Genomic DNA, 23,657 nt, shown 5'->3' on the forward strand with positions numbered 1-23,657 from the left:
CTGCACGAGTCCCAGCTTCTCCCACTCGGTTTTCCTGCCGAACAGAGACTGTGGACATGAAGGGCTCTGGTGTAAAGAAGAAAGGAGATGCCGCAGATGCGCTGGAGAACAAACTTAAAGGTATTTTTTTTTTAATGCAAACATTAATTTGTAATGAGACTTGATAACCAGATCATGTTTGTTCTCAAGGTTTGCATGCCTGGCCCCTTCCAGATCAAAACGAGCCTGTAAAACACAAAATACCTCCACTCTCACCCATCCTGAAGGTGTTCAGATCCTGCCAAATCCATGTTTGTACTAATATGGATGAAAAATAACTTGTCATTGCTGCAATATATTTTTTAATTTGGGGATTTTTTTAAATTAAAATAGCACAGCATTGCTACCTAGAGCCCCAGGTAACATCCTTTCCTCAGTGCATGGACTTGGTTAATGGAAATGACTTTTCAGTAACTGAAATGCTCTGCTATTTATAGGCTCTTTCCAGAAGACTTTTCCTCAGACATGTTGCTCAGTGGGAACAACAGCCTTTTAGCATTGCTATGAAAGAGCACACAGTACATTTTAGACTTACTTTGAAGCACTAACAATTCCAAAAGATCCTGGAAAAATGGAGAAATACTGATCCTAGGTGGAATCCCAGCTTCCACTTAGTCATAATATGCCCCCACATTACAGCCTGATCCATCAGGCTTTCACTGCCTGGGATGCTGCAAAACCCTTCCTGCCCAAGTTGGCACAAGTTAGCACACATCCAGCTTCCAGATGGGAGCAAGAGGGAAACTGAGTCACCAAGACCTGGCTTAAGCTTGAGCAGTGCCACCAAACAGGCTCCACTGTGACTGAGAAGTTTGGTCCCAGTTGAGGATGTCAGTTCTGGAGGCCACAACACTCCCAGCTCACACACCAGCTCAATGGTCACACACCATGGAACAGCCCTCCCAGTTCATCTCAGGCCTTCCCATGTCCACGACAGCCCCAAGGCAACTTCTGAACAGGAACCTCTGCAGGTAAGGGCCCAGGAGGTAGCTCTCCTATCTCTGTATCATCTCCACATCTTCCATGTTTTTCCAGAGAGGACCCCAACCAGATGGGCAAACAATGTACATCCCCCCAGGCAAGGTGCAGTGGCCCATAACTGAGACTAACGAGGGATGTGAGGAGAGAGGGAGGGCAGGGCAGTCACTAGCCCAGCTGGCCACTAGCTCTTCCCTACAGGTGGGAGACCAGGCTTATGGCTTTTCATGCCTTATCCATGCTCCTGCTTCCACTGTGAGAGCAACATCCCAGCAAAAGCCACTTTAGTGACTATTTCTGAGTGATCTCCTTCAAGCACTGGCTTTAGAGGGATTGCAAACCTCCAGAGGGTGGTGAGGAGGGATCTGCAAGACACAGGTTGAAAAGCAGCTGTTCAGGGTGGCAGAAGAAGCTGGCTCCCTTCAGACCTCTCCTGTGTGAGCAGAGGGACACTCAGGTACACCACAGGAGGCTGGGCACCGTGGGGAAACTTCCAGAGCCACAACATCAGTGCTCTGTGAATGAACACTGCTTTGGGTTTTATACTGTTCATTTTCAATGCGAAGAAGGTGAAAAAAATATAAAAAAGTCATTGGAAACCTGCACAGACTCACAGGGTTGGTGCACAGACAGGCCCAGGACAGGCTCCACACACCTGGCTCTCAGAGAAGCTCCTTGGCTGTGACCCCACCATGAAGCCAATCAACTATCACCGTGCATATAATAATCAGAAAAAAACTGTGTTCCCATTTCTCCTTCAGAAACCCAAACTGCTTTTTTTTCAAGCCTGAATCTGTGTGTGACTGATGAGGGAGACCCCATGAAGGCTCTGTGGACAATGCTGACCTCCTGCTTGCTCAACACAACAGGAGCAAAAGCTCGGCCCAAACTTCTACACAAGTGCACCAGAACAGGGTGGAAAAAAGTTCTCTAGCTCTGTCACCACGACAGGAAAAAAACAAAACCCTCACAAGCTTTCATTGCTAATCAGGATGCAGAAGATAACAGGAAACTTCTTTCTTCTGCTGCATCCAGAAATCCCTGCAGCTGCAAATGAAGGACGACAACCAAGGACTGGACAGGCCCACAGGCAATGGAAACGATCCACAAACACAGTGACATTTATTCTACGTGGGAGCATCAACGCTCCCCCACTTCATCTGAGCCCAGCAGTACAGGGAACAAATGAGCTGTGCAATAATTTGAATTGAGTTTCTCTAAGAGAGCACAGGAAGATAAGACTTGACACCAGCAAAGCTCTTCCACGCTTCCCCAAATTACTGCAATTTCAGTCTTGTTCTCATTTCCAAGCAGGTTTCATCCAAGCCGGAACCAAATTAGATAGGAATAGTTTATGCGAGATATACAGAGAAACTCTAAAGCAAAAACAAGCCCAAAAATCACATCTCCCTAAACTGAAAAGCAATTCATCTACATTTTTCAGTTCGGGGAGCAGAACAGAACACCAAAATCAGAAGAGAAGCAATAGTTCTCACAAAAGCCAGCCTTGTACCACAAACCTTCTTGGGAAAAAAGCCCACGACCAAACAAGTCTCCACTGGAAGCAGGAGGGAATAGGCAGGAACAGCAGAGGGGAGCAGACAGGAATGCTGCAGGGAACAAGGCACCATGCAGGGATGAGCTCACTAGCAACAGAAAAGAAATAAAGAAGCATCCAAACCCAAATCCCAGAGAAACCAGAGGAGCCTGAACACCAGGACAGCCTGGTGCCAACAGGCAGGCTTGCAAAACCCCCCTGAACCCTCACACTGCCCAGGCTTTGCTGCCCACAGCACATCACTGCTTGCTCAGAGAGATCAGCCACCCCCAAAAGGCTCCCAAGCAGAAGCACCCGAGGGATAGGAGACCTCCCCTGCAGCAGGGCAAGCACACCCAGCAATGCTTTCTGCAGAGAAACTGCATCTCACCGGCTTCCAGACCTGCTTTTACTTGCCCTGAGCCACCCAAGACTTCAAGCAAATGACCAGCAAAAGGATACAAAGAAGGGGAAGGAAAAAAAAAAGGAGAGAGAAAGAAAATCCATTGACATCTACCACTGGCACAACCTCAGCCTGAATTACACATCCGAGCTGGGCTCTTAGGAGCTGAACTTGCACTTCAAGCATGACTTTAGAAACACACCACTGTGCTTCCCCCTAAAGAAAACACCAGGCCCTTCTGGGAAAGAGCTGTTCTGTGTCCTACAAACAGAGCCCAGACTCAGTGCTGGTGCCCAGAGGTCCCGCTGATCTCAGAGGGGAGCTCAGAGAGGGACAGATCTGGTTGAGTCCTTGCTTACAACAGGCTGCAGCCTGTTCCCCCACTGCCCTGGGGCTGACACTTTTCATGCTTGTCACAGCTGAGAAGCGATTTTTCGGGAAGGCTTAAAGAAAATCCATTTCTCATTTATTCAGCATTTATTTATAGCTGCAGAAAAATTGTCCAGCTACCGCTTTGCAGTCAGACACCCAAACCGGCTCTGAGCACCACAACCTCTCTACTTGGCTCCTGCTGCAACAGCTCTTTTGGGAGCACAAAGGGCCACAAATGGGTCTGTAAACCTTCCCTGCTGGGTCTGAGGTGCTGAAGGAACATGAAACAGCAGTGACTGCAAAGCAATAGCAAGTGAGGCCATTGTGCAGCACAGAAGCTGCAGCTCACCTGCCTGGGCACTCTGCCCTGCCGAGAGCAGCAAGGGAGGCAGGAGACAGTGGTGGTGCTGCTGGCACGGGGGCATCGAGCTGCCAAATCCCTCCTGGTCACGCCCATCCCCACTGCACAGCACTCACCTCAGCTCTGCTCCTATTGTAAGGGTGGAGAACAGCAAAACCTTAAACCTGGCATTTTTATCTGATCACGGCAACAAGCAAACGTACAAAAAACTAATCCTTCTCTGAGCAGGGCACTCAGAGGTGCTTGTCAGCCCAGCCAGGCTCGGGCTTGCCACTGCAAATACAAATCTGTCTCCTAAAGGCCACGAGATGTTACATTCAATACCATCAGGAGAACCAGCAGCTCAGGGAACTCAGATTTCCCTCCATGAACACTTAAGGGCTCAGCAGAAAACAATCCTTTGCTCCCCAACTCAAGGGAATTCTCTTCCCTGCTGTCATACATCTTTTGGGGGTTTTTTCTAACAGACATAATGCCTTAGGCTTTTATAAGCAGAATGCCACCACAGCCAAAATGTTCCATGTCCTGCTGTTTCTGTGGTGGCTCTGAGCTGGGACAACAGCTGGTATGTGGCTACCACTGCTCAGAGCCCAGAGTACTCTTCAGCACACCCCAAGCACCAAACTCAGCTATCCCCTCCAGTAACCAAGCATCATTCACCAGCTCTGACTGCTCTCAAAGCAGCACACTGCCAGGAGAAGCATCACGGGGCAGCACCTGGCACCCCCCTGCCACCCTCCATTCCACTGCCCCCTCAGCAGCTCTGCCACCCACAGAGCACAGCAGAACCTCCACAGCAAGACAGTGCCAAGAGCTTGGGAAATCTATATTGGGATCTCATATGTCAGTTGTTTACAAGTCGATGCAGTTCCTGAAGCAAATGCCATAAACAGGAGGAGAGAAATCTGTGCTGGAGCTCTCCTAAAACACAAGGATGTCTTCAGGGCAGGACATACTTTTTATCTGTGTGCATGAGCAGCTTGCACTTACAGATGCTTCTCTCCAGGGTGGTGCTCAGGTGAGCACATGGCGCCCTTCAAACAACCAGGCACCAGTTTCCCATGCAACGATTTCCTGAACAAGGCACACTATTCTAGCCCTTAGCAGGATGGGCTAAGAAAAACTTGTATCATTTACGGAAGTAAACACACCTACCTCCTTTTGAGAGGCATCAATTTCTCTGCTCGAGTCTTTTCAGCACAGCCTGGGCATCAGAAAGGGCCTCAGAGAAAACACTTTCATACCGAAGAAAGAAATCCAGTTTACAGCTTTTGCTCTCTGCTGCTGTGCGAGAGAAACAAGATGAGTTATTTGCTAATTGAAGGGATTCGCAGAAAGCATGATGTGACTGAAAGGCATCGGTTTGTAACCAGCACATTGGCTATAATAGGAAAACTGTGACTTACAAATCCCTTCTGAAGACATCACACAGCCTGGGAGGGAAAACTAACGGTTTATTTAACACCAGTTATAAATGGAACATTTATTTTAAACCCAGTACAGCCTCTGTTTTCCTCCCATGCTGAACAGGGGTTTAAAGGATAAGGCAGCATTAGCAGGCAACTCTGTTCACTTGCTGTTAGACAGACTGTCTGATCAGCCCCATGTCCTGCACAAACACAGATCCCACTGCACGGCAGATGCATTCACACACCCAGGCATGAAAAATTTTGCTCACTACAGCTCTGGCAAAATGGTGAGCGTGAAACAACTGCAAAAGCCAAAGGAAGAAAATCCCTGCGGAACAGGGTGTTGCTACCAACCCAGGGCAAACTAAAAAGACCCAACATGGAGGAAAAGATATCCCATAACAGGAAAATGTGAGCCTGTGTTGCCAACAGGAGGCAATGCTGTGCCCAGACTTGAGGAGTCTCACCTAAATCCCTCGATCGCCCTTTCCCCTCTGGAGGCTCAGCAAGCTCTGGAGGCTCTTCCACACAGCCACTTCACTCAGCATGGGCAGGCTGGTCAGGGCCAGAGCTTGAATCCTCCTGGAGGGACCTGGAGACATCCAACATCAAGTCCTCGTGAACCCAGGTGCAATTCACAGTAAGTTCCTGGCCAGGAGGAGAAACATCTGCTTCCATTTCTGCTTCTACAGGGCCAGGTAAAGGGAAAACTCTCTGAATGAGGAGGATATCTGTTTTTTCTTCTTTGAGTTTTCCAGACTGGGGCAGGTTATTAGCTTCAGCTTTGTTTTCAGACGAATCTGCTGCCTGGTTGGAGACTCCTCTCAGTACCTGGTCCCGAGGAGAACAGCTTATGAGGTCCCTGAGGAGGCTTTTGCAACTAAAAAGCCACATCAAACATCTGCAGACTATCTGCCACGGAGATAACTTTGGTGCAATTGTGTTTCCCCAGTGGGAGTTTGCCACTGTACATCATCTCCAGCAAGAGTGCAAACTCCTCAGGCATCACCACAGAAGCATCAATGGAGATGCTGTCTGTACTGTCCAAGAGGGATTTAAACAGCAGGCTGGCAGCAGCCAAAACTACCTTGTGTGCTCTAAAATGCACGTCCCCAGTGAAGATGGTGCAGTCACAGAAGTGCTGCTCCTTGCACAGGGTGTACAGCTGGGGCAGCAGCTGCTGGCTGTAACTGGGGAGCTCCATGGCACCCACTGGCCTCCTCTCACCGTGGTCTCCACGCTGCTCTCACAAAACCCAGCTAATGACAAGGAAAGGGACCCTGTCAGCATTTTGCTCGGCAAGACAGAAGAGTAAGTAAAAACTACTTTTCAGTTTACAAATTTCAGTAGTTTACTGTGCTGCAGTTTTGTGGTTACAGCAAGATCCCCATTCTGAACTCACATTCCACGAATTCAGCAGTTTACCCTGAGACCTAAAGAGCCTCGATAGCGTTCAAACCTCAGTGAGCAGATTTGGATTGAGCACTGAGTCCCAGGAGCTGTAAAAAGGGAGCAGAGCCTCCCTGATGTGCCATACAGCTCACGGAGGTGGGAGTGCCCACCAGATCAGGCACTGCAGTGCCAGGCTGTGCCTGCAGCCAGGGGCTGGAGCTGATGCTGAATTCAGCAGCTGGTTTCTGAAAGGACAGGTGGGAAAGCAGGGCAGGAAGACCTGTTCAGATCATCTATGAAACACAGAGGAGAATCTGAGAAGCTAGTTTTGATCTGCAAAGCACTAAGTGGTTTGGGACCGGTTCATTTTCTCCCTACATCACTGATAAGATGAGCAGGGCCACGTGAACATTAGAGATAGAGGTCTGCTTGCAGCCCAGGTCCTTCAGCACCCCTTTCTCAGCACACCACAGTCCCAACTCATCAATTTACAAGTCTTTGTCCCCAAGCTGTAATTTTTTTGCAGAAGTCCAGAGCCCTAAATCTCATCTACCAGAGCCTTCCTTCTGCTCCCCCCCTCCCCACCCTGTTGCAGGAGGGAGAACATATAGAACATCTGCCAACAGAATTTTGCATCAGCGGGATACCTGGAGTTTTTATCTAAGCTAGACAAGATAAAGATGTCACTGCCTTGTCTACACACTTGGATGCCTAACACTAGTGCAGGCCACAAAACAGCATGAACACCAGAGAAAGAGCACCTGGATGGACACAATTTACATGACCTTCAACGCTTAACATCTTTGCACTCAGCTTCCTGCTCTCTTGCAGAGAACAGGACTAACACTGCCTGTCAGCAGGGCATGAGCTTTAAGGAGCACATACTCCACCTCAAAGCACTGCCTCTCAGGAAAGCAGGCTCAGAGCAGCTCCCAACACTGCAAGTCACAAGCAGACACTGGGCACAGGCTGAACTGGCACCTTGCTTCTTCAAGGCACAAACCCCTCTGGAGCTCAGCCTTTGTGGGAAGCAGGGCTTCCTATCCACAGGCAGGCAGGATCCCCCAGCTGTTATTCTGAGTGGCACTGCCTGTGGTGGCTGTGGGAAGACAGAAGAAGCTGAGAGGTATCACCTCATCCCAGAGGTACAGACAGCTGAGCAACTGGTTGGTGGATCCCAGCCATGCAGGAGAGCTCTCCTGAGCGGCCAAGAACTCCCACATGCTTTAAAGATGAAGTGCTATGGAACGTGTTTTTCAATCACCAGGTGAAGATCCCAGATGGTTTTGCCATCACCTCAAAGCAGAGGTGTCCTGCTCCCCATCTGGGTACCTGTGAAGCAAGGGCACATGGTGGTCAGGTCCTTCTCTGGAAGGCAGGAAAACCTGAGCGGAATGATAGCCCACCCTCCTGCTCCTCAGAGACAGAGCTTCTCCGGGCACATTGCTACCAAAGCTTGGCTGGTTTGCAGCTCATCTTTGCTGTACCAGATCCACCCCTTCAGCCATGCACAGGGCTGGCCACCTGCACTTCCAGCCCTTCCAACATGTGGGCTCTGCTCTCCTCCCACGCTGTTGTAAATCACAAGGAACCAAGCTGCCATGAGCAGAGTCACTGCTGGCCATGGGAGAAAAGAAAGACCTGATTCTTTTGCCAGGCTCAATGTAAATAGCATTTTCAGTCCACCCACTCTTTCCTGAAGCTGAAGGACTTCCAGTATCTGAGATGAAATTGGGTCTGCTGGTTAAATAATAATAGCTGTGGCTCTTCCTACAAAAGGACGAGCAGGAAACATCGATGTCCTGGAAGAGACGTCTGCTCACTTTGCCATGAATAGCCTTCTGCATGAAACCTATTGCTTGCACCGTGGCAAGCTGGAGGAAGCAGCAGCACCGTCTGCTCCCTCTATTCCTGGCAGGAATATAGAAGACATATTTGCTCATGACAGCTCGAAACAGTGAAGCTCTAAGCAGCCTAGCAGCATGTCCCCTTCTTCATTACAGCAACTCAGAGCACTGGAAAATGCGTCCTAAGCAATTAGCACAGACATATTTGTTTAAATACATTTTACTTCTTTAATTATAGGGGCCCAACAACCCAGTACTGCCAAAGAGAACAGGCATTTGTAACAAGGGGTGCTGGCCAAGACCAGCCTCAAGGCAACTGCCCCCTACTTAGAGCACACTTCAGGCTTTTATTCAAAGCTTAGAGCCAGAAGGGACCACACCAGCAATCTGATTCCTCATCCATCACTGCCTCCCAGATTTCCAGGCTCATAACTTGGGTTTGGCTAAAGCCTCTCTTCCAGCAAGGTGCCTAGTCATGATAAGAACTGATTTTCAGGGGGAGGACCCTCCATCGCCACAGTTGTTCTAACTGTTAATTTACATGTCTTCTTTCTCACCTGAGTTTGTCTGGCTTCATCTCCCAGCCATCCTCTGGATGACTTCTGGGAGAGTTGGCTGGAGGACTGGGTGGAACTGGGAATCTCTGAGAGCAGGTAACTGATCCTTCAGCAGTGATGAGTGCTGACAGAACATGAGCTGTCTGCCTCTGCCAGCAGCACTGGTAGGAAATGGCCAACTGTCATGTCTTCATCTTAAAGCTGCTTCTCTGCAGCCCTCCTGGGACATACTGTCAGTAAACCAAGACAAAGACTGACTTACTTGAGTCACAAAGGGGACAAAGGAGACAGGGCATTTGCCCATCTGAGCTGCACAAAAAACAGCCTTTGCAAAATTAATCCTTTGATGGGACATCTTAAACCCCATCCTTCCAGCTTTCCAGGGAGAACACCAAGATGGCTTAAGAGTTTTCCTTCCACCAGCTTCCACTGAGACTGTGAAATAAGCAATTTAAGCCAAATTTTCAACAGTGCCTAAAGTTCCTAAGGCTCTACTTGACAACATGTCAATAAATGTCCCCCGTCATCCAGAAGCAGCAGTTGCCATCTGTGACTGCTCTCAGGACACCCACTTCAGCAAAATGCCCCTTCTTCTTCTGAACTCCCAAGCAGAGGTGGTCCAGAACAGGTCTGCAGCAAACATCACCCTCCACTGTTCAGTTCCAGCTCATTCCACCTTTTCCCAGGTATTCCTGCCCTCCACAACTCCACAGTTTGAGGGAATCACGTCTTTTTCTTTAAGCTATATTAGGACAGGAAAAAGATCTGTTGAGAGCAACAACCTTTCTTCACAGAGAAGGAGGAAAGATGGACACCCAATTCTATCCAAATAACTAAAAAAGAGTGCCCAAAATTAAATTACTTCTCTTCATTATTCATATAATTACTTCCATCTAGATCCAACAGATTCAAAAGCCACCCACATCACCAGGTTCATCAAAAGATAATTGAAATTTAGGACCAAGAGCTTTAGCAATTAAGACTCTGCAGAGACAGGTGGTCCAAAGGTGCATGGATGAGACCACCCTTCCCTCACAATTCCTGCTGCCACAGTACCCACACCTTTGGAACACCCATCACAAGGCACAGAAAGAACTTTAATGTCTCTAGGGCCTTAGCAAAAGGATTCTGTATGTCCCTCATTGCCATAACTAAGGATTTTTGCTGCCATTAATAACACCAAAAGCTCTTTCTGCATCGATCTCAGTGGCCAGCTTGAGGATGTGTTCCATGCCTGAAATTCCTTCTGGAGCAGGCTTTTCGTAGCTTTAAAATAAACCCCAAACCAACTACTATTGCTGCACGCTACCAAAAAATGAAGCACTCCCAGCACAGTGGTTCTGAAAGGCACAAACCCACAGCCTGCTGCTCCCTCTGCTGCCGGCACAGCACAGCCCAGCACTGCCCAGAGCCAGGCAGAGATGGAGAACTTGCGGTGCCCACATGGATAATGAAGCTTCAAAAAATCAGCCGGCACACCCGATGTGAAAGTAGAAGAAAGCAAGTCCTATGTGAGTTCTAAAAAGCTGAACCAAAGCAGGCAGAAAACAAAACAAAACAAAACACGAAGTGGACAGAAAGAGATAAGCAAAATGGAAGAATCCAACTTCCCTGTCTTAAGTAAATGCCACTTCTGCTGGAGGTGACGGGAGGCGCTCACAGGAGCACCCCTCAGCCCTCCTGCTCCCCAGCACTCTCTGCTCAGGGAGCTAAAACCTGAAGTGGTCACTGAAGCAGGTGCCAGCCCACAGAGTCTCCTTGCCCTGTGAGAGGGGCTCACCCCATCCCGGCCCACTTGCAACCACTCAAAGGCTCATTTCACAGTTCTGATGGAAATCAGTGAATTCAGCAGGACGGAAAGCTGGAATTCATCTCTCATGTTCCTCGACCCTGGGAATGACACTGGCCTCTAAACGAGGGGCAGTGTTTTGTTTTTAGCTCTGAGGAGTTAAGGGCAGTGACAGCCTTAAATCACAATCTGAATATTTTCTGCGTGTGTTTACCAGTTTCCTGTTTTTCTGTTACCAAGATGATGATCTTACAATGAGGGTTATTGGAAAGCCAGAAAATCAAGGACTGCAATTCAATTTTCTTACCTCTCCCACCAAAAGTAATTCAGTCTTTGAAGTGCTGAAAGAGGCTTGAGGGGTCATTACTTGTCTCTGGGGTGCTCCAAAGGGGCAGAGCAGGCAGCTCGCCCAGAGGATAATGTGAAATCCAGCACAAGGAGATAGGGCACACCAATTTGTTTTTCAATCTATTTTGTTGCAGTTCAGAGCATCAGTGCAGACTGATAACAGAGGAAAATAAGCAACACTTTGACTAAATTCAGCGCTCCACAGTCTCTAAAGGCAGCAGAATATACCGCTCGAACCCCACGCATTTTGTCTGCACTGATGCTCAGAACAGAAATATAAACAGATTGAAAAACAAACAGCTCTGCTCCAACTCTTAATGTTAAGCTTTCTGTTACTCTTCAAACCGAGGGCTGCCTCAAAAAGCGAATAAAATCACACAGTGGAAAACCTGCACAAAGCCAAAAAAATGCCAGTTTGCTCCAGTCACTGCTCAGCCACAGATCACTGTTCCCAAGAACACTGAAAAGTGCTAATTGTATTTTGCAGGTTCCCCTAACATCCCCAAAAAACAGAAGCTGGACATTTGAACTGCTGTTTGTAAGGCAGGTTTACATCAGCGAACTGTGTGTTGTAATTTATTTGTGACTTGTCAAAACTACACTAGACCAGTTTTTGTGACCCATTTTGCATCAGTAGAAGCACGGGAGACATCTGTTCCCACAGCCAAGGGCAGACATGGCTCAACACACCCCTGAGGTGCCTTGATCCAAAGGCCTGTTTAAGCACACAGGGAATTAAAAAAAAAAAAAAAGCTTGAAAATGACATTTCTCAAGCGTGGTCACCCCAAAACAGGTCCAATTCCCTCAGACTTCTTAGTAAGTACACACAATTACTGTGAGCTGAGTCTATGGACATCTGGACTTTCATCGCTGTCTCCACCTGCTTTGGGCCATCCGAGGCATCTTCTCAGCCACAAAATTCCATTAAGCCCTTCAACAACTCTACAAACGTGAGCGTTTTAAGACACAGCAGAGGAAGATCCAGCACTGTGAAAGCCGAGTGGGGTTTACCCCAGGAAGCCAACGCTCTTCCTCCACCTCCTGGAAGAACTCTATAACTGCTGAGCTGCTTTTCAGGTGACAACAGGCTCATCTTTGGCACCTTCTTTAAGTGTATGTTGAGGCTGCTAAAATATAGTGGAAAGAGATGAAACATGAGCAAATGAGGAGGGCTGAGAGGCTGGGAGAGGACCTCTGTTCCAGCTTGTGCTCTGACAGGCTGTTTCCTGCATCACCCTGTCTTTGAATGGGGGTTTTAACCCAAATTCCTCCTCAAACACAAGACGCTTGGCACCTCTTAATCAAAACCCTGCAGAGTCCTGCTGCCTTATGTCATGTCTGGCCCATAGGTGTGTCAGCACGGGAGAGCAAACTGCCCCCCAGACTCACCCTCTGTAGGGAGGAGCTGGGCTTCACTGACCAGAACCCACCACAGCACCTTTCTGTAAGACATCTGACCTGACCTGGGAACAGGGTCAGCCCTGCTGCTCTCTTCTCACTGCTCCTCTGTAGCAGCTCTGTCGAGCTGGAGATCGCACAGGAAAAAATGGATCCGACTGCTCAGTTTTTTGGTATTGTGCAAAAAACCTATTTATTTGTCTCTTGAAGGCCCAGTCTTGATGGATCATCGAAAGGAATGGATGTGATTATTGGATGTGATTAGAGAGGAATGTGCTGTGGCCATAGGTGTGAAAGCAAAAGATAAACCCCCTTCCAAGCCTACCTTTAAAAAACATCCTGGAGAGGGTCACAGCTCAAAGAGGCCCTGATGCACAGCTAATGACAAACACCTTTGGAGGGTCAGTGGTACCCAGCGGGCAGGTAGAGCCAAAATTCCGGTGGAAACATCTTTTATGTGTAGGTTACGAAAAGAAAGGCCCCTGCCACATGGGATCACCCAGCTCCCTTTGGCAGAGGGAAGGCGGGTAGTGTTTTAAACGAGAGGCAAAGTCGTTTTTTGGGCACCCGCGGAGCACCTACAAAGGCTCGCTCCGATTTAACACAGCACCCACGGGTGGGGCGCGGGGGTATCCCCTCCCGGCCGGGATGCAGGCAGGGGCACCCCCAGGCCCCCCTCAACCTCCTGAAAGGCTTCGCAGGGGCCCTGAGGGCGAGGGAGGGACCCTCTCGTCCCTCAGCCCCGCGGAACGAGGCGAACCGCCCCATCCGCGGCGCGGGGCTGGGGTAGCGAGGGCGGGGGCGGCCGGAGCTGGGACAGCCCGACGGGGTCGCAGCCCTGAGCCCCATCGCCGTGGTTTTTACCTTTATTGGGAGCGGCGCGGAGGACGCGGCAGGCGGGCGGCGGCGGGAACAATAAAACCCTCAGCAACAGCCGCCCTCGGCCCCGCCCGCTCCCCCCTCACGGCGCCGCCATCTTGAGGCCGCGGCGGAGCCGCCTCCTCCCCGCGGTGTCTTCAGTGGAATTCTCTGTCCCCCAGGCTGACTTTTCTCACCTTTTGTAAAGGTGACTGATGTAGTCAGATAACTTCTGCAACAGGAGTTGCTTAATGAGGGAAAGAACTCTTTGTGTTTCAAGCATTGCGTGAGGTCACATCGCCCAAATAAATATGCATTAGGTAGGCGGAGAACATGTGTTAGATAGGCGGGATCATGCGAATTTTACTGTGTAAAAGACGTATCTTTTTGCCCCTTGGTGTACTTGGTTTGTGGAAACCTACACGTTGCGTCTTGAGCTGAATAAACATAAACATAAACTCCTTTCTGAGCTAGAAACGCTGTGTCTGTACTTTGAGAGCTCCTGAGGTCGCGAACACCACCCCTAAGGGGCCCGCCGACCGTGGCGGCTCCTCCCGCCGCACCCTCACCCCGTGCCCGCCGCACCCTCACCCCGTGCCCGCCGCACCCTCACCCCGTGCCCGCCGCACCCTCACCCCGTGCCCGCCGCACCCTCACCCCGTGCCCGCCACCTCAGGCGCTCTCACAGCCCCCGCGGACAGACATCGGGACGGGCTGCCCGGGGAGGTGGGGGACTCACCGTCCCTGGAGGTGTTCAGGGAAAGACTGGACGTGGCGCTTAGTGCCGTTGTCTAGTTGACAAGGTGGTGTTGGGCCATGGGTTGGACTTGATCCCAGAGGCCTTTCCCAGCACCAGGCCTAACCCTGGGGTGGTGAGGGGGGTGTGTGTGTCACAGGCAGGGACACCAGGGTGGATGGCTGCCCCCGGGGCGTGCGAGGGGCAGAGGAGCCCTGGGATGCTGAAGACCACCGTGCTTGCCGATGTTCTGTGCGTGTCAGCCGTGTGTCGGCGTGCGGCAGGATGCAGGGTGGGAACAGGCTGTTCTCAGTCTGTGCGCCGGCATCCTGCTCTCAGGGCAGGGGTGACAGGACTCCGGTCTGTATTTCTGCCATAGCACGGGTGCTCCTTGTTCCTCCCTGAGACCCCGAACTGTATTTCTGCCTTAGCGTGGGTGCTCCTTGTGCCTCCCTGAGACCCCGATCTGTATTTCTGCCATACAGGTGCTCCTTGTGCCTCCTGGACACCTCGGTGCGTTTACGTTCCGGGTCTCCCTGTCAGTAACCTGACCAGGCCCATGGCTCACACAAGGTCTCTGGGTGAATTTCGTTTCAGCAGGTCTGAGAGCTTCCAGATGGCCCCAGCAAGCAGGACTGGCCCTGCCTCCAGCAGCCAGTGCAGGGGACAGTCGGAGGCCACCGAGTGGCCCCGCTGGCCTTGCTGAGCCACAGCTCTGCAGGGACTGTGCCTGTGCCAGTGCTGATGTGACCCCTCTCCTCTCCCCTGTGCCACCGTGGAGTGGGCATTCTCTGCGCTCTGCATGGTTGGACACCTGAAAACTGCCGGTCCCTCTGTGCTCAGCTGCGACAGGGCTCTGGGGAAGCTTTGTTTTTGACTAGTGTCACTGAGGAAGCAGAAAGACTTTGGCTGTGTTTTTCATGAAAAATAATAATTAAAAAAAACCCAGCCTTGCCTGGCAGCAGCAGGTTCAGGTGTGAACATTCACATTCCTTGGCCTGGAGGGGGGTTATCTGCTCCATCTATTGATAGATTGAGGAGGAGAGCTAATGAACTGGCTCATTTGCATAAACAAGTGCTAATTGCAGGATAAGTGCACAGAGGTGTGGAGAGTGATATCCTGGGCTGTGTGTGACCTGGTATAGGAGCACCAGACAGGCAGCAGGGCCTGGGACTGCGGGTCCTGGCGACTGCCAAGCCCTCTCCACAGGGATGCAGATGAAATTCTGGGGCTGGCATGTGGTCAAGCAGATCAGCTTGCAGACAAATGGGTATTAATTATAAACCCACAACGTCATGATGAGACCTGCTCTGCTCTGAGGCCTCTGTGCTCTGCCAGGGAAATGCCTCTTGGCCAGGATCCTTGGCCGAGAGTGGCACAGCAGCTATTCTGCCAGTACAATAGAAATGGCATAGCAGCAGTAGGTTTCAAGGTCACTTTCGATGCATGCAACAAAAGCAGGACAGGCTGTTTTCTTGTGGAGTTGTGGAGAGAGGTTCCTGGGGACCTGTTCAGACCAGAGTCCTTTGCCAGTCTCCTGCACTGAGTTGTCTCTGCTCGGGCTGTCAGTGCCCGCTCCACCAGTTTTCTCCTGAGTGTTCCTATTTTATATGCTGAAGGGATCCCTGTGAGAAAGCGCCGCACCCACATCTGGTTATTTTTATCCCCAGGCTGGTGATGATCAAAGCAAGGGGATGCTGAAGCCCTGAGAAGTCACCAGTGGCTTTTGCTCTGAAGCTGCTGTCAGCAGCTGACCTGGAGGTGATGCTCTGGCTGTGATGATGACCTGCTCCAGGCTGCCATGGGGAGAGACTGGCCCTGGCCAAGGAACATTGATGAGGCAAAGGGCAGTGACTGCTACACAAGGCACATCATCCCCATCACTGTCAGATCTGTGCTTGCTGCAGGGCCATCTCATTCTGTCTGTGGTGTGATGAGCAGGAGCTGTGTGTTGCAGCAGGTGCCTTCTCCGCAGCAGAAAAACCTTTCCTGCAAGACTGTCCTTGATGGCAGAGAAGATCCTGATGTCTCTGGTACCTTGAGATTTGGTCCTTGGGGGAGAAACTTGCAGTTCAGGCACTAAAAGCAGTGAGGTTTTGGCTACATGCTTGTGAGCCTGCCTGTGTAGTGTCTGGCTTTGTGTTGTGGTACTTCCAGCAAGCTCCTGGAGCAGGTACCTGTGGGAACAGCTTTTCGCCAGAATTAGAGAGAGGAAAAAGCTGAATGTCTATCCCTGCCCAGATCGAGCTAGTGCAGCAAAAGGTGATAAAGGGGTGGCTCTTTGCTGAAACCAGCTCTGCAGCTGAAATTGCTGTTTGCTGGACAGTGTCTGTGATTCAGGGTGGCCTGACAGGATGACAGCAGCCTGCTGGGAGAGCAGCTGTGGTCTTCTACCTTGTGGGGGATGGACAGTGGTGTAGGAGGTGACAGGACAGTGGCATGTTGAGAACTGATGGAAGAGAACAACACACATGTCTTCAGAGAAGCTGGGCAGACTTTCCTCCAAGGCTGGGGTGGGGTGGTCAGGGGCACCATGACACTCTGGCTGCAGGGACAAAAACAGATTCAGAAGTTCCCTTCCCCATCTCCCTGTTTCTGTCCCCTCTGCTGCTTAACTCAATGGGATTTGGGTCCATGCAGTGTAAATCAAACCGATGCCATGATCCAGGAGTAGCCTCCCCAAATAAGGAAAAGGGTGAGGAAACAGGAAACAAGAAGAGTGTCCCAGTATAGGTCTGTCAATTCCCACCACAGTAACTCCCTTGGAATCATCTTAATTCTTGTGCAGCAAGTCCTGGCGAGTGAAGCTATAGCATTGAGTGCTTGCTTTCCCCAAAGTGTAGGACTGTGGGATAAAGTTCATGAATCTCCACGGAACCCACAGGGGAAGCCCTGAGTGAGGTGAGCTGGTTTTGAGTTCACTATCCTGACAAAGATCACCTGAATATCACACAAAGGAGCCCAGGTGAGCATGTCTCCAGCTCCCCCTCTTACTGGGAGTGGAGTCAGGGGTCCCACAGATCCAAACAGGCCTTATCTCTTGTCCCTGGAAAGAGCCCCTCTTGCTGAGACCCAGCCCACTGAAGGAGTGAGGACTGCCCTGCCTTGTGCTGCCAAAACTGCCTCCACACAGCTTGAAAAGCTCACGGCAGGGAGTCAGAAGGGGTGAAACTCAACCTCCCCTCTGGAGCTGGGACACTGGGGCGCTGTCCTTTCCTCTCCAGAGGTCACGTCTTCTGAAGGAATGGGTCCAGGAAGTCTCCTGGGTGGGATCACTGCAGTGGCGAAATCCAAACCATGCTGTTTTCCCCAGATTGTGATGTGTGCATCTTTTCCGGGCAACGCAGACTTTGGATCTGCTTTTGATGCTCTTGGAGCATCTCTTGGTGACAGATGGGCTGTCACACGGCACAGATCCGCCCATTCGGGGCAAAAGAAGTAGGAGAAGACACAGACATTTCAGCTTAGCTCAGGCAGGGACAGCAGCGAGCCAAGCTCAAGGCCATGCGACCACATCTCTCCCCTCCTCGTTCACAGTCTCTTCTGCGCCGCAGCCTGGGTGGCAGCGAGCTCCATCCCTGGCTTGCGGCTTCTGCTTTGAGCACTTGAGGGCACTGTTGGCGTTTGGAAAGAGGCAGATTTCTGCGTGAAAGATTTGTTTCGTGTCACACCGTGCAGAAGCACATCAGTTTTGTGGCTTCCATTGGAACACTGCTGTTCTCAGGGGTTCGTAGCTTTGGCCTGAATGCTCCATCTCGGGCAAAACCTTTCACAGAAAATATCAAGTCATGCGGACTTAATTTATCTTCCTTTTTCTGTAAACATTTCTCCCTTCCATCTTTTTAACCCCAAGGCTTCTCTCTTGAGGGTCAGATCTCGGGGCTGCACAGTAGTTCTCAAGAGGAAGCAGGGAGTTTGATCGCTTCACCTGCACAGATCCTTTAAGTTTTCAAAGCACTGTTGATGCAAGGAGGCACAGCCTGTCCATGTGTGGACAAAAATCTCCTTGCTCCTGGTGTTGGTCTCCAAGGGAGCTGGAATCACAGGGTGTGCTGAGGGTCAGTGCTGCACACAGCTCTCTGCTGGAACCTGTGCCAGAATTACTATTTACATGTGCTGGCATAAAGTAATAGCTAATGGAGCAGAACACCATGCACAACCCCTCCGAGCCGTCCCAGAGGACACGCTGGGAGTTACCAAGCAAAGTGCACTCTCCATGTACCAAACTCCAGATTTCCTCCCACCCCAATCCTCCCCTCTCCTGGAGCTCCCACTGGAGCAGCTGCTTTATGGCAGAGAAATCTCTATTTCCCCTTTTGCCCCATCCTCTTGTCTTTGCCAGCAAATTCCAGGGTTGTAATAACAGTTGCCCTGTTATTCCAGCTAAATTGCCCTCAAAACTGAGTTAGATGATGTTGTGGGGAAGGGGACGTTCCCGTTTAGGAAGAGACTGTAAATGGGATTGGAATACTTCACTGCTGTGTTTCTCCAGCCAAAGTGAAGTTTCACTGAAGAGGTGGATGGTGGCACCCAGGCTGACTTTGTAATGCCCTCTTGTAGTTCCTGGTCCACCAATTTCCTTGGCTTTTACTTCATTGCTTTTTATTGCAAAGATTCCCAAGGGAGACCATCTCCGTGGCATTTGCTATTCCTGCTCCCTTCTGTGGGGTATGTGGGAAAAGAAGTCTTGTGTCCAGGTTCCCACAGGATACTGGGCTGCATCCCCTATTGCTGAGTGTGGTGGCCCAGTGTCTGAGAAGAACATGTTGAGAACATCAGGCTTTCCAAAGGGCACTGCCCCTTCTCCATCAGATTCTGACTTGTGTGGCCTCTAGAAAGTCCGGTTCCCAGGCTCTGTGGTTGCTATTGCAGCTAGCACATATCTGTGATCCATTCCTAAACACGATCAGGTTTCTTCCAGTCTTTCCACAGACAGGTTGGAGTTTCAGGAGGCTGCAGAGATTCCTTTCAGAATGGGGCACAGCACTCGTCTTCAGCTGAGCATCAATATCCAGTCCTGGCACCACTCCAGGCATGCCTTCATCCTCCACTCAGCATGCCTAGGCATCTGTCCATGATGTCAGCTCTCCAGTCCCTTGCTATTAGTGCCTGGCCTCTTTCAAGCAAAATCCCACCCTAAATGCGACCCAAAGCTCACCCCTCACCTGCTGGTAGGAACTACTGGTACCTGTCACATTGATTTTCTGTGATCTCACCAACCTTGCTGTACAAATTATTGTCCTGCCACTGTACTCACATATGTTGGGATCTTTGGGACACCCCTTGGGTCTCTCCTGTCCTCACACAAATGCTATAACAAAGTAACAGGCTGCAGATCCATCTGCGTGTGTGGTGAAGGGGTTGCCCAGCTCTGCTTGAACTCTTCTCTCTCAGAGCTGATCTCCAAAGCTCCTCAGGAGGGGCTTCATGGTGAGCAGGGATCGCTCAGCATCTGCAGTGCAGTGAGCTGGGGGTTCAGAGGCCAGAGGCTGCAGTCAGCAGCTCCTGTTCTCTCTGAGCACAACCTCCTTCCTATCCATAGCTGCTGTTAGCAGAGCAGCAAGATCCTGGCTTAGCAGGATCCCTGCTCCAAGATCTGCAAGCTGCAGACTGTCCTGGACACTGAGCACATGCAGTTCCTCCACTACTTTGCTCCCTCCACAGGCCCATGCTGCTGCAGAGTTCCCTGCTCCAGAATCAAGTATCTATTTCTTTCTCCTGTGCCTTGGCTTTAGGTAAAGCCCAGTATCCCTGTACTCTCATTTTTTCTCGTGACAGCACCCATCAACACCTCTCTCAGCTGTTCTAGTGCTTCAAACACCATTCCTGAGCTGAAGGGTCTGTTCTTCCAGAAATTGTGTCCTCATTTAGATAATAAAAGGTTTTCCTTTCATTTTCCTGCCTTTGCTCCAGGTGGTCAGCTCTCCTCACAGTCTGTTTTCCCTTCCATGCATGTGCCTGGGTTTGTCTGCGATCCAGCATCCCCGGTGGTCTGGGTCCCTACATGTTGTCCATTTGCTCTGTTTCTAGGTGCTGATTTGTTTTCCTATTAATCTGCCTCCCTCCCTTCCTCAGCTCTCCCTAGACTGACTGCTGCCAACATGTTTCACGTATCCTGTGCTGCGTAATAACCCAAGGGAAGGGGGCTCGATGCCTGGACCCCGGGGCTCTGTAAGAGCTATTTCCAGAGGTGGCAGGTGCTGGCGGGGCTCCAGCCTTGCTGATTTAGTTGCTCTCCCTCCAAACGACTCTCCATGGCACATGTCCCTCTGCACGTCCCAACCCAGTTGCTGCATGGGCCATGTTCCTGCTGGGGTCAATCCCTCTCCGTCCCTTTTTGGCCCTCAGCACAGGCAGGCAGCTGCACACCAGTGCCTGCTGCTGGCTGGAAGGGAAGAGAGTGCTTGGCCTTCCCACCATCTTGCTTTGCTTTTTCTGCTGGAGGAACGGGGGATGGAATCTCCTGCAGTCCCCTGATGGTTCCAAGGCAGTGTCATGGTTTGGATCACGAGCTCCTCCCTGGGCAGGAGTGTTGAGCTGCAGAAAAGAGAAGGGCTTGATCAAAGAATCATAAGATGGTTTAGGTTGGAAGGGACCCTAAAGCTCATCTCTTTTTAACCCCCTGCCATGGGCAGGGACACCTTCCACTATCCCAGGTTGCTCCAAGCCCTGTCCAACTTGGCCTGAAACACTTCCAGAGATGGGGCAGCCACAGCCTCTCTGGGCAACCCGTTCCAGGGTCTCACCACCCTCACAGGGAAGAATTTCTTCCTAACGTCCAATCTAAATCTACCCTCCTTCAGCTTAAGGCCATTCCCCCTTGTCCTGTCAAGGGGGATGTTCTCCATCACTCAGCCAAGCATCCTTCCTCCAGGCCTCCATCACAGAGGACTTGTGCCCCAAATACTTCACAAGGGTCCTTTCTCATGGACTGGGACCTGTCCTGTTGTAGGATCAATGGAGGCCAAGTGGGAGAGGTCCTGATGGCTGGCATCTAGTGAGGTGGGACCTATCCCTAACTGATGCAGGCAGAGTAACCTGCACCCCATACATCACCCCTTGGCTATCCCAGTCCAAATGCCAGGTAGGACATTTTGGGAAGTGGTGTTGCAAAGGAGGCTTTTTTTATCAGGGGAAATCAATTTATGGGGTTGCTGAAGGTCATCTCTCCATCCTCATCCACAGCTTGCTGTCCCCATGGTCTGCTGACACCTTTGTTTGTGTTAAAGATTGAGCTGTGGGGATGACTTGGGGGGTTAAATATAACCCCCTATCTGCTTTCTATAGCACTCACAGTCAGCTGGATAGGAGCAGTGGAGGGGATGACAAGGCCCTGAGGGGAAAGAAATTATTAAAATCATCTTTGTCCCCCAAGAAAACATGCTTCTGGGAAGGGGAAAGATGACCTGAAACCTGGGCATGGGAGGATGGAGTCAATCTTCTGTGTCCAGGGGTTACCCCCAGCTCCCTCTGCCATCACAGAGGAGCCCTCAGCTCTTTCTGATGTGGGAAACCAGCTCACCACCAGCCAACCTTACTGGGCAACTTCATCCTGACTCGGTTGGCACTGGCACTGAATTCCCTCAAAAATTCATCATATTTTCACATGGGAGGAAAGTTCAGGCTCTGCGTGAGCTGCCCCTGCCCAGCAGCCCAGACCTTCTCCTCGGGCTGCCCCAAGCCATCCTGCTTCCCTGGGAGCAGCCAAAATTATGGGCACTGTTACTGCCCACAGACCCAGCCAGGGCTGCAGCAGCCCTGTCCAACCTGGGTCCTGCATAAATCACCAGGGCCTGGAAGTCACGGCCTTTATAAATATTGATCCCATCTTTGGGGAAGCTTACCAATTTCAGAGAAGGAGGCTTTTCTAAATAGCATTAAATAGAGATGCTGGAGTTATTCTTGGCTCTGTAAACAGCGTGGATCTGTGTGGCTGCCCTGTGTGTGGGGCTGAGTGCTCTGGCCTGAGCCTGCTCCCTGCTCCTGCTCCTCTCTCCCCTGGGGCTCCATGCCTAGGGGTTATTTATTTTGGGATCTCTCTGGGCAGGGCAGACATGGAAAAGGTCTGTCTGCCACAGAGCTCTTTGCAAAGGAAATGTTTTAGCCCCTCTGACTGTTTTAGCTCTGTCCCTACACACTGGGGACAGGTTGTGCATGACCACCTTCCCCTGCAGAGCTGCCTCAGGGCAACACTAACCCTGTGCCAGTTGTGTGGTGTTCTCTGTTCTAATGTATGGGACTCAGCAACAATCATCCTCTGGGAAAAACTCCAGTGGCACCTCCTCTGTACCTCACAGGCACCTGCACCACCTGGAAAAATGGAGAGGAGACTGAGAGATAATTTTCATATACTAAGGGCAATTCAATTAATAATTAAAATGATCAAGAGGCTGGAGGAGCTGCCTTGTGAAAAGTATGACAAGATTGGAATTAGTCATTTTGAAGAGTAGAGAAAATTGGGAGGGATGTGACTGAAGTTTGCAAAATCCCCAAGGGAGTGAATCAGGTGAAGCTGAAATCAAATCCTGAGACCGAGAGCTGGGAGCAATCAGTGGAACTGGTAGGATATCACTCTGAAACAGAGAAAAGGAAAGATTTCTTCATCCACCTCAAGAATCTGCTGCCACAAGAAGCTGTGGAGGGAGATGCTGTCAGCATGGTGAGAAAGGGATTAGAGCTAATGGAGAGCAGGAAATATCCAAGGGAACAGTCAGGCTTGCCTCTTCTGCTGCCCCAAGCCCAGTGACTGTGAATGCTGAAGTAGGAGGTTCTTAGGCTGCAGAAGGCTCCCCCAAAACAGCATCTCCTATTTGCCCTGTTAGCTGCAGGCTAGCTGGGCTGTAGCTCTGACCCAATAAAGTTCCTGTTCCCTTTCCTGTTCCAGTTTTCTTCTGCAGGATTTTTCCATGAGTTAGCACTCAGCTAATGGGGTATCTCAGCAATGGGGCTGAGGGGTGTGCCCAGGAGGATAAATAACCTCCACCCTCATCGTGGGAAGAACAAGCTCATATTGATAGGGCTGGAGCAGATGGTGTGTCCTGTGCCTGTGTCCAGGCAGTGAGACCATCCACACTCAGCTGCAAACACAGAACACCCTTGGCAGCTCAATTCTTGGCCTGCACAGCCCTGAAGTGCCTGTGCCTCATGCTGGAGCCAGAGGCCTTGCTGTGCCTCTGTGCTGGAGAGATGCAGCCCAGGGTGCATCTGCTTTTCCAACATATTACCCATAAATTATTGAGACTTTGGATGGGGCTCGGAGCAACCTGGTCCAGTGGAAGCTGTCCCTGCCCATGGCAGGGGCTTGGAATGAGATGGGCTTTAAAGTCCCATCCAACATGAACCATTCCGTGATTCTGTGATTCCCAGCTGAACGGGAGGCATGGTGTGACGTTGAGGCAGACCTAGGACATCATGATAATGAGCCATCTTCCCAGCCAGCTAACACTGATCTCACTGCAAGTGCTGCATGACAAGGAAGTGCTCATAAAGATATATAGGAAGCAACCCGGGATGGGTAAAATCAGTTGGGCTGAGTTAGGAAGAAAGCTTTTGTCTCCACCTCTCAGTTCCCAGTTTCACAGAGAAATTATTTAGAAGATCTTATGTCCTTCCCAGAAACTCATGTGTAAGG

At 50.7% G+C, this 23,657-nt stretch overlaps 1 protein-coding gene across 1 annotated transcript in view; it reads right to left on the reverse strand.

Annotated features, from left to right (window-relative positions):
* ZBTB40 (zinc finger and BTB domain containing 40) overlaps positions 1–7,477 on the reverse strand; it is a 32,451-nt gene extending 24,974 nt beyond the window's left edge. Inside the window, 4 exon segments of the mRNA XM_027702926.1 lie at positions 4,846–4,873; positions 4,875–4,974; positions 5,567–5,984; positions 5,986–7,477. Coding sequence (XP_027558727.1) covers positions 4,846–4,873; positions 4,875–4,974; positions 5,567–5,984; positions 5,986–6,303 — 864 coding nt within the window. The 5' untranslated portion in view covers positions 6,304–7,477.
* Positions 7,478–23,657: the final 16,180 nt, after the last annotated feature.

The sequence above is a fragment of the Neopelma chrysocephalum genome, unplaced genomic scaffold, assembly GCF_003984885.1.
Source record: "Neopelma chrysocephalum unplaced genomic scaffold, ASM398488v2 Primary Assembly neopelma1_200, whole genome shotgun sequence".
Classification (NCBI taxonomy): domain Eukaryota; kingdom Metazoa; phylum Chordata; class Aves; order Passeriformes; family Pipridae; genus Neopelma; species Neopelma chrysocephalum.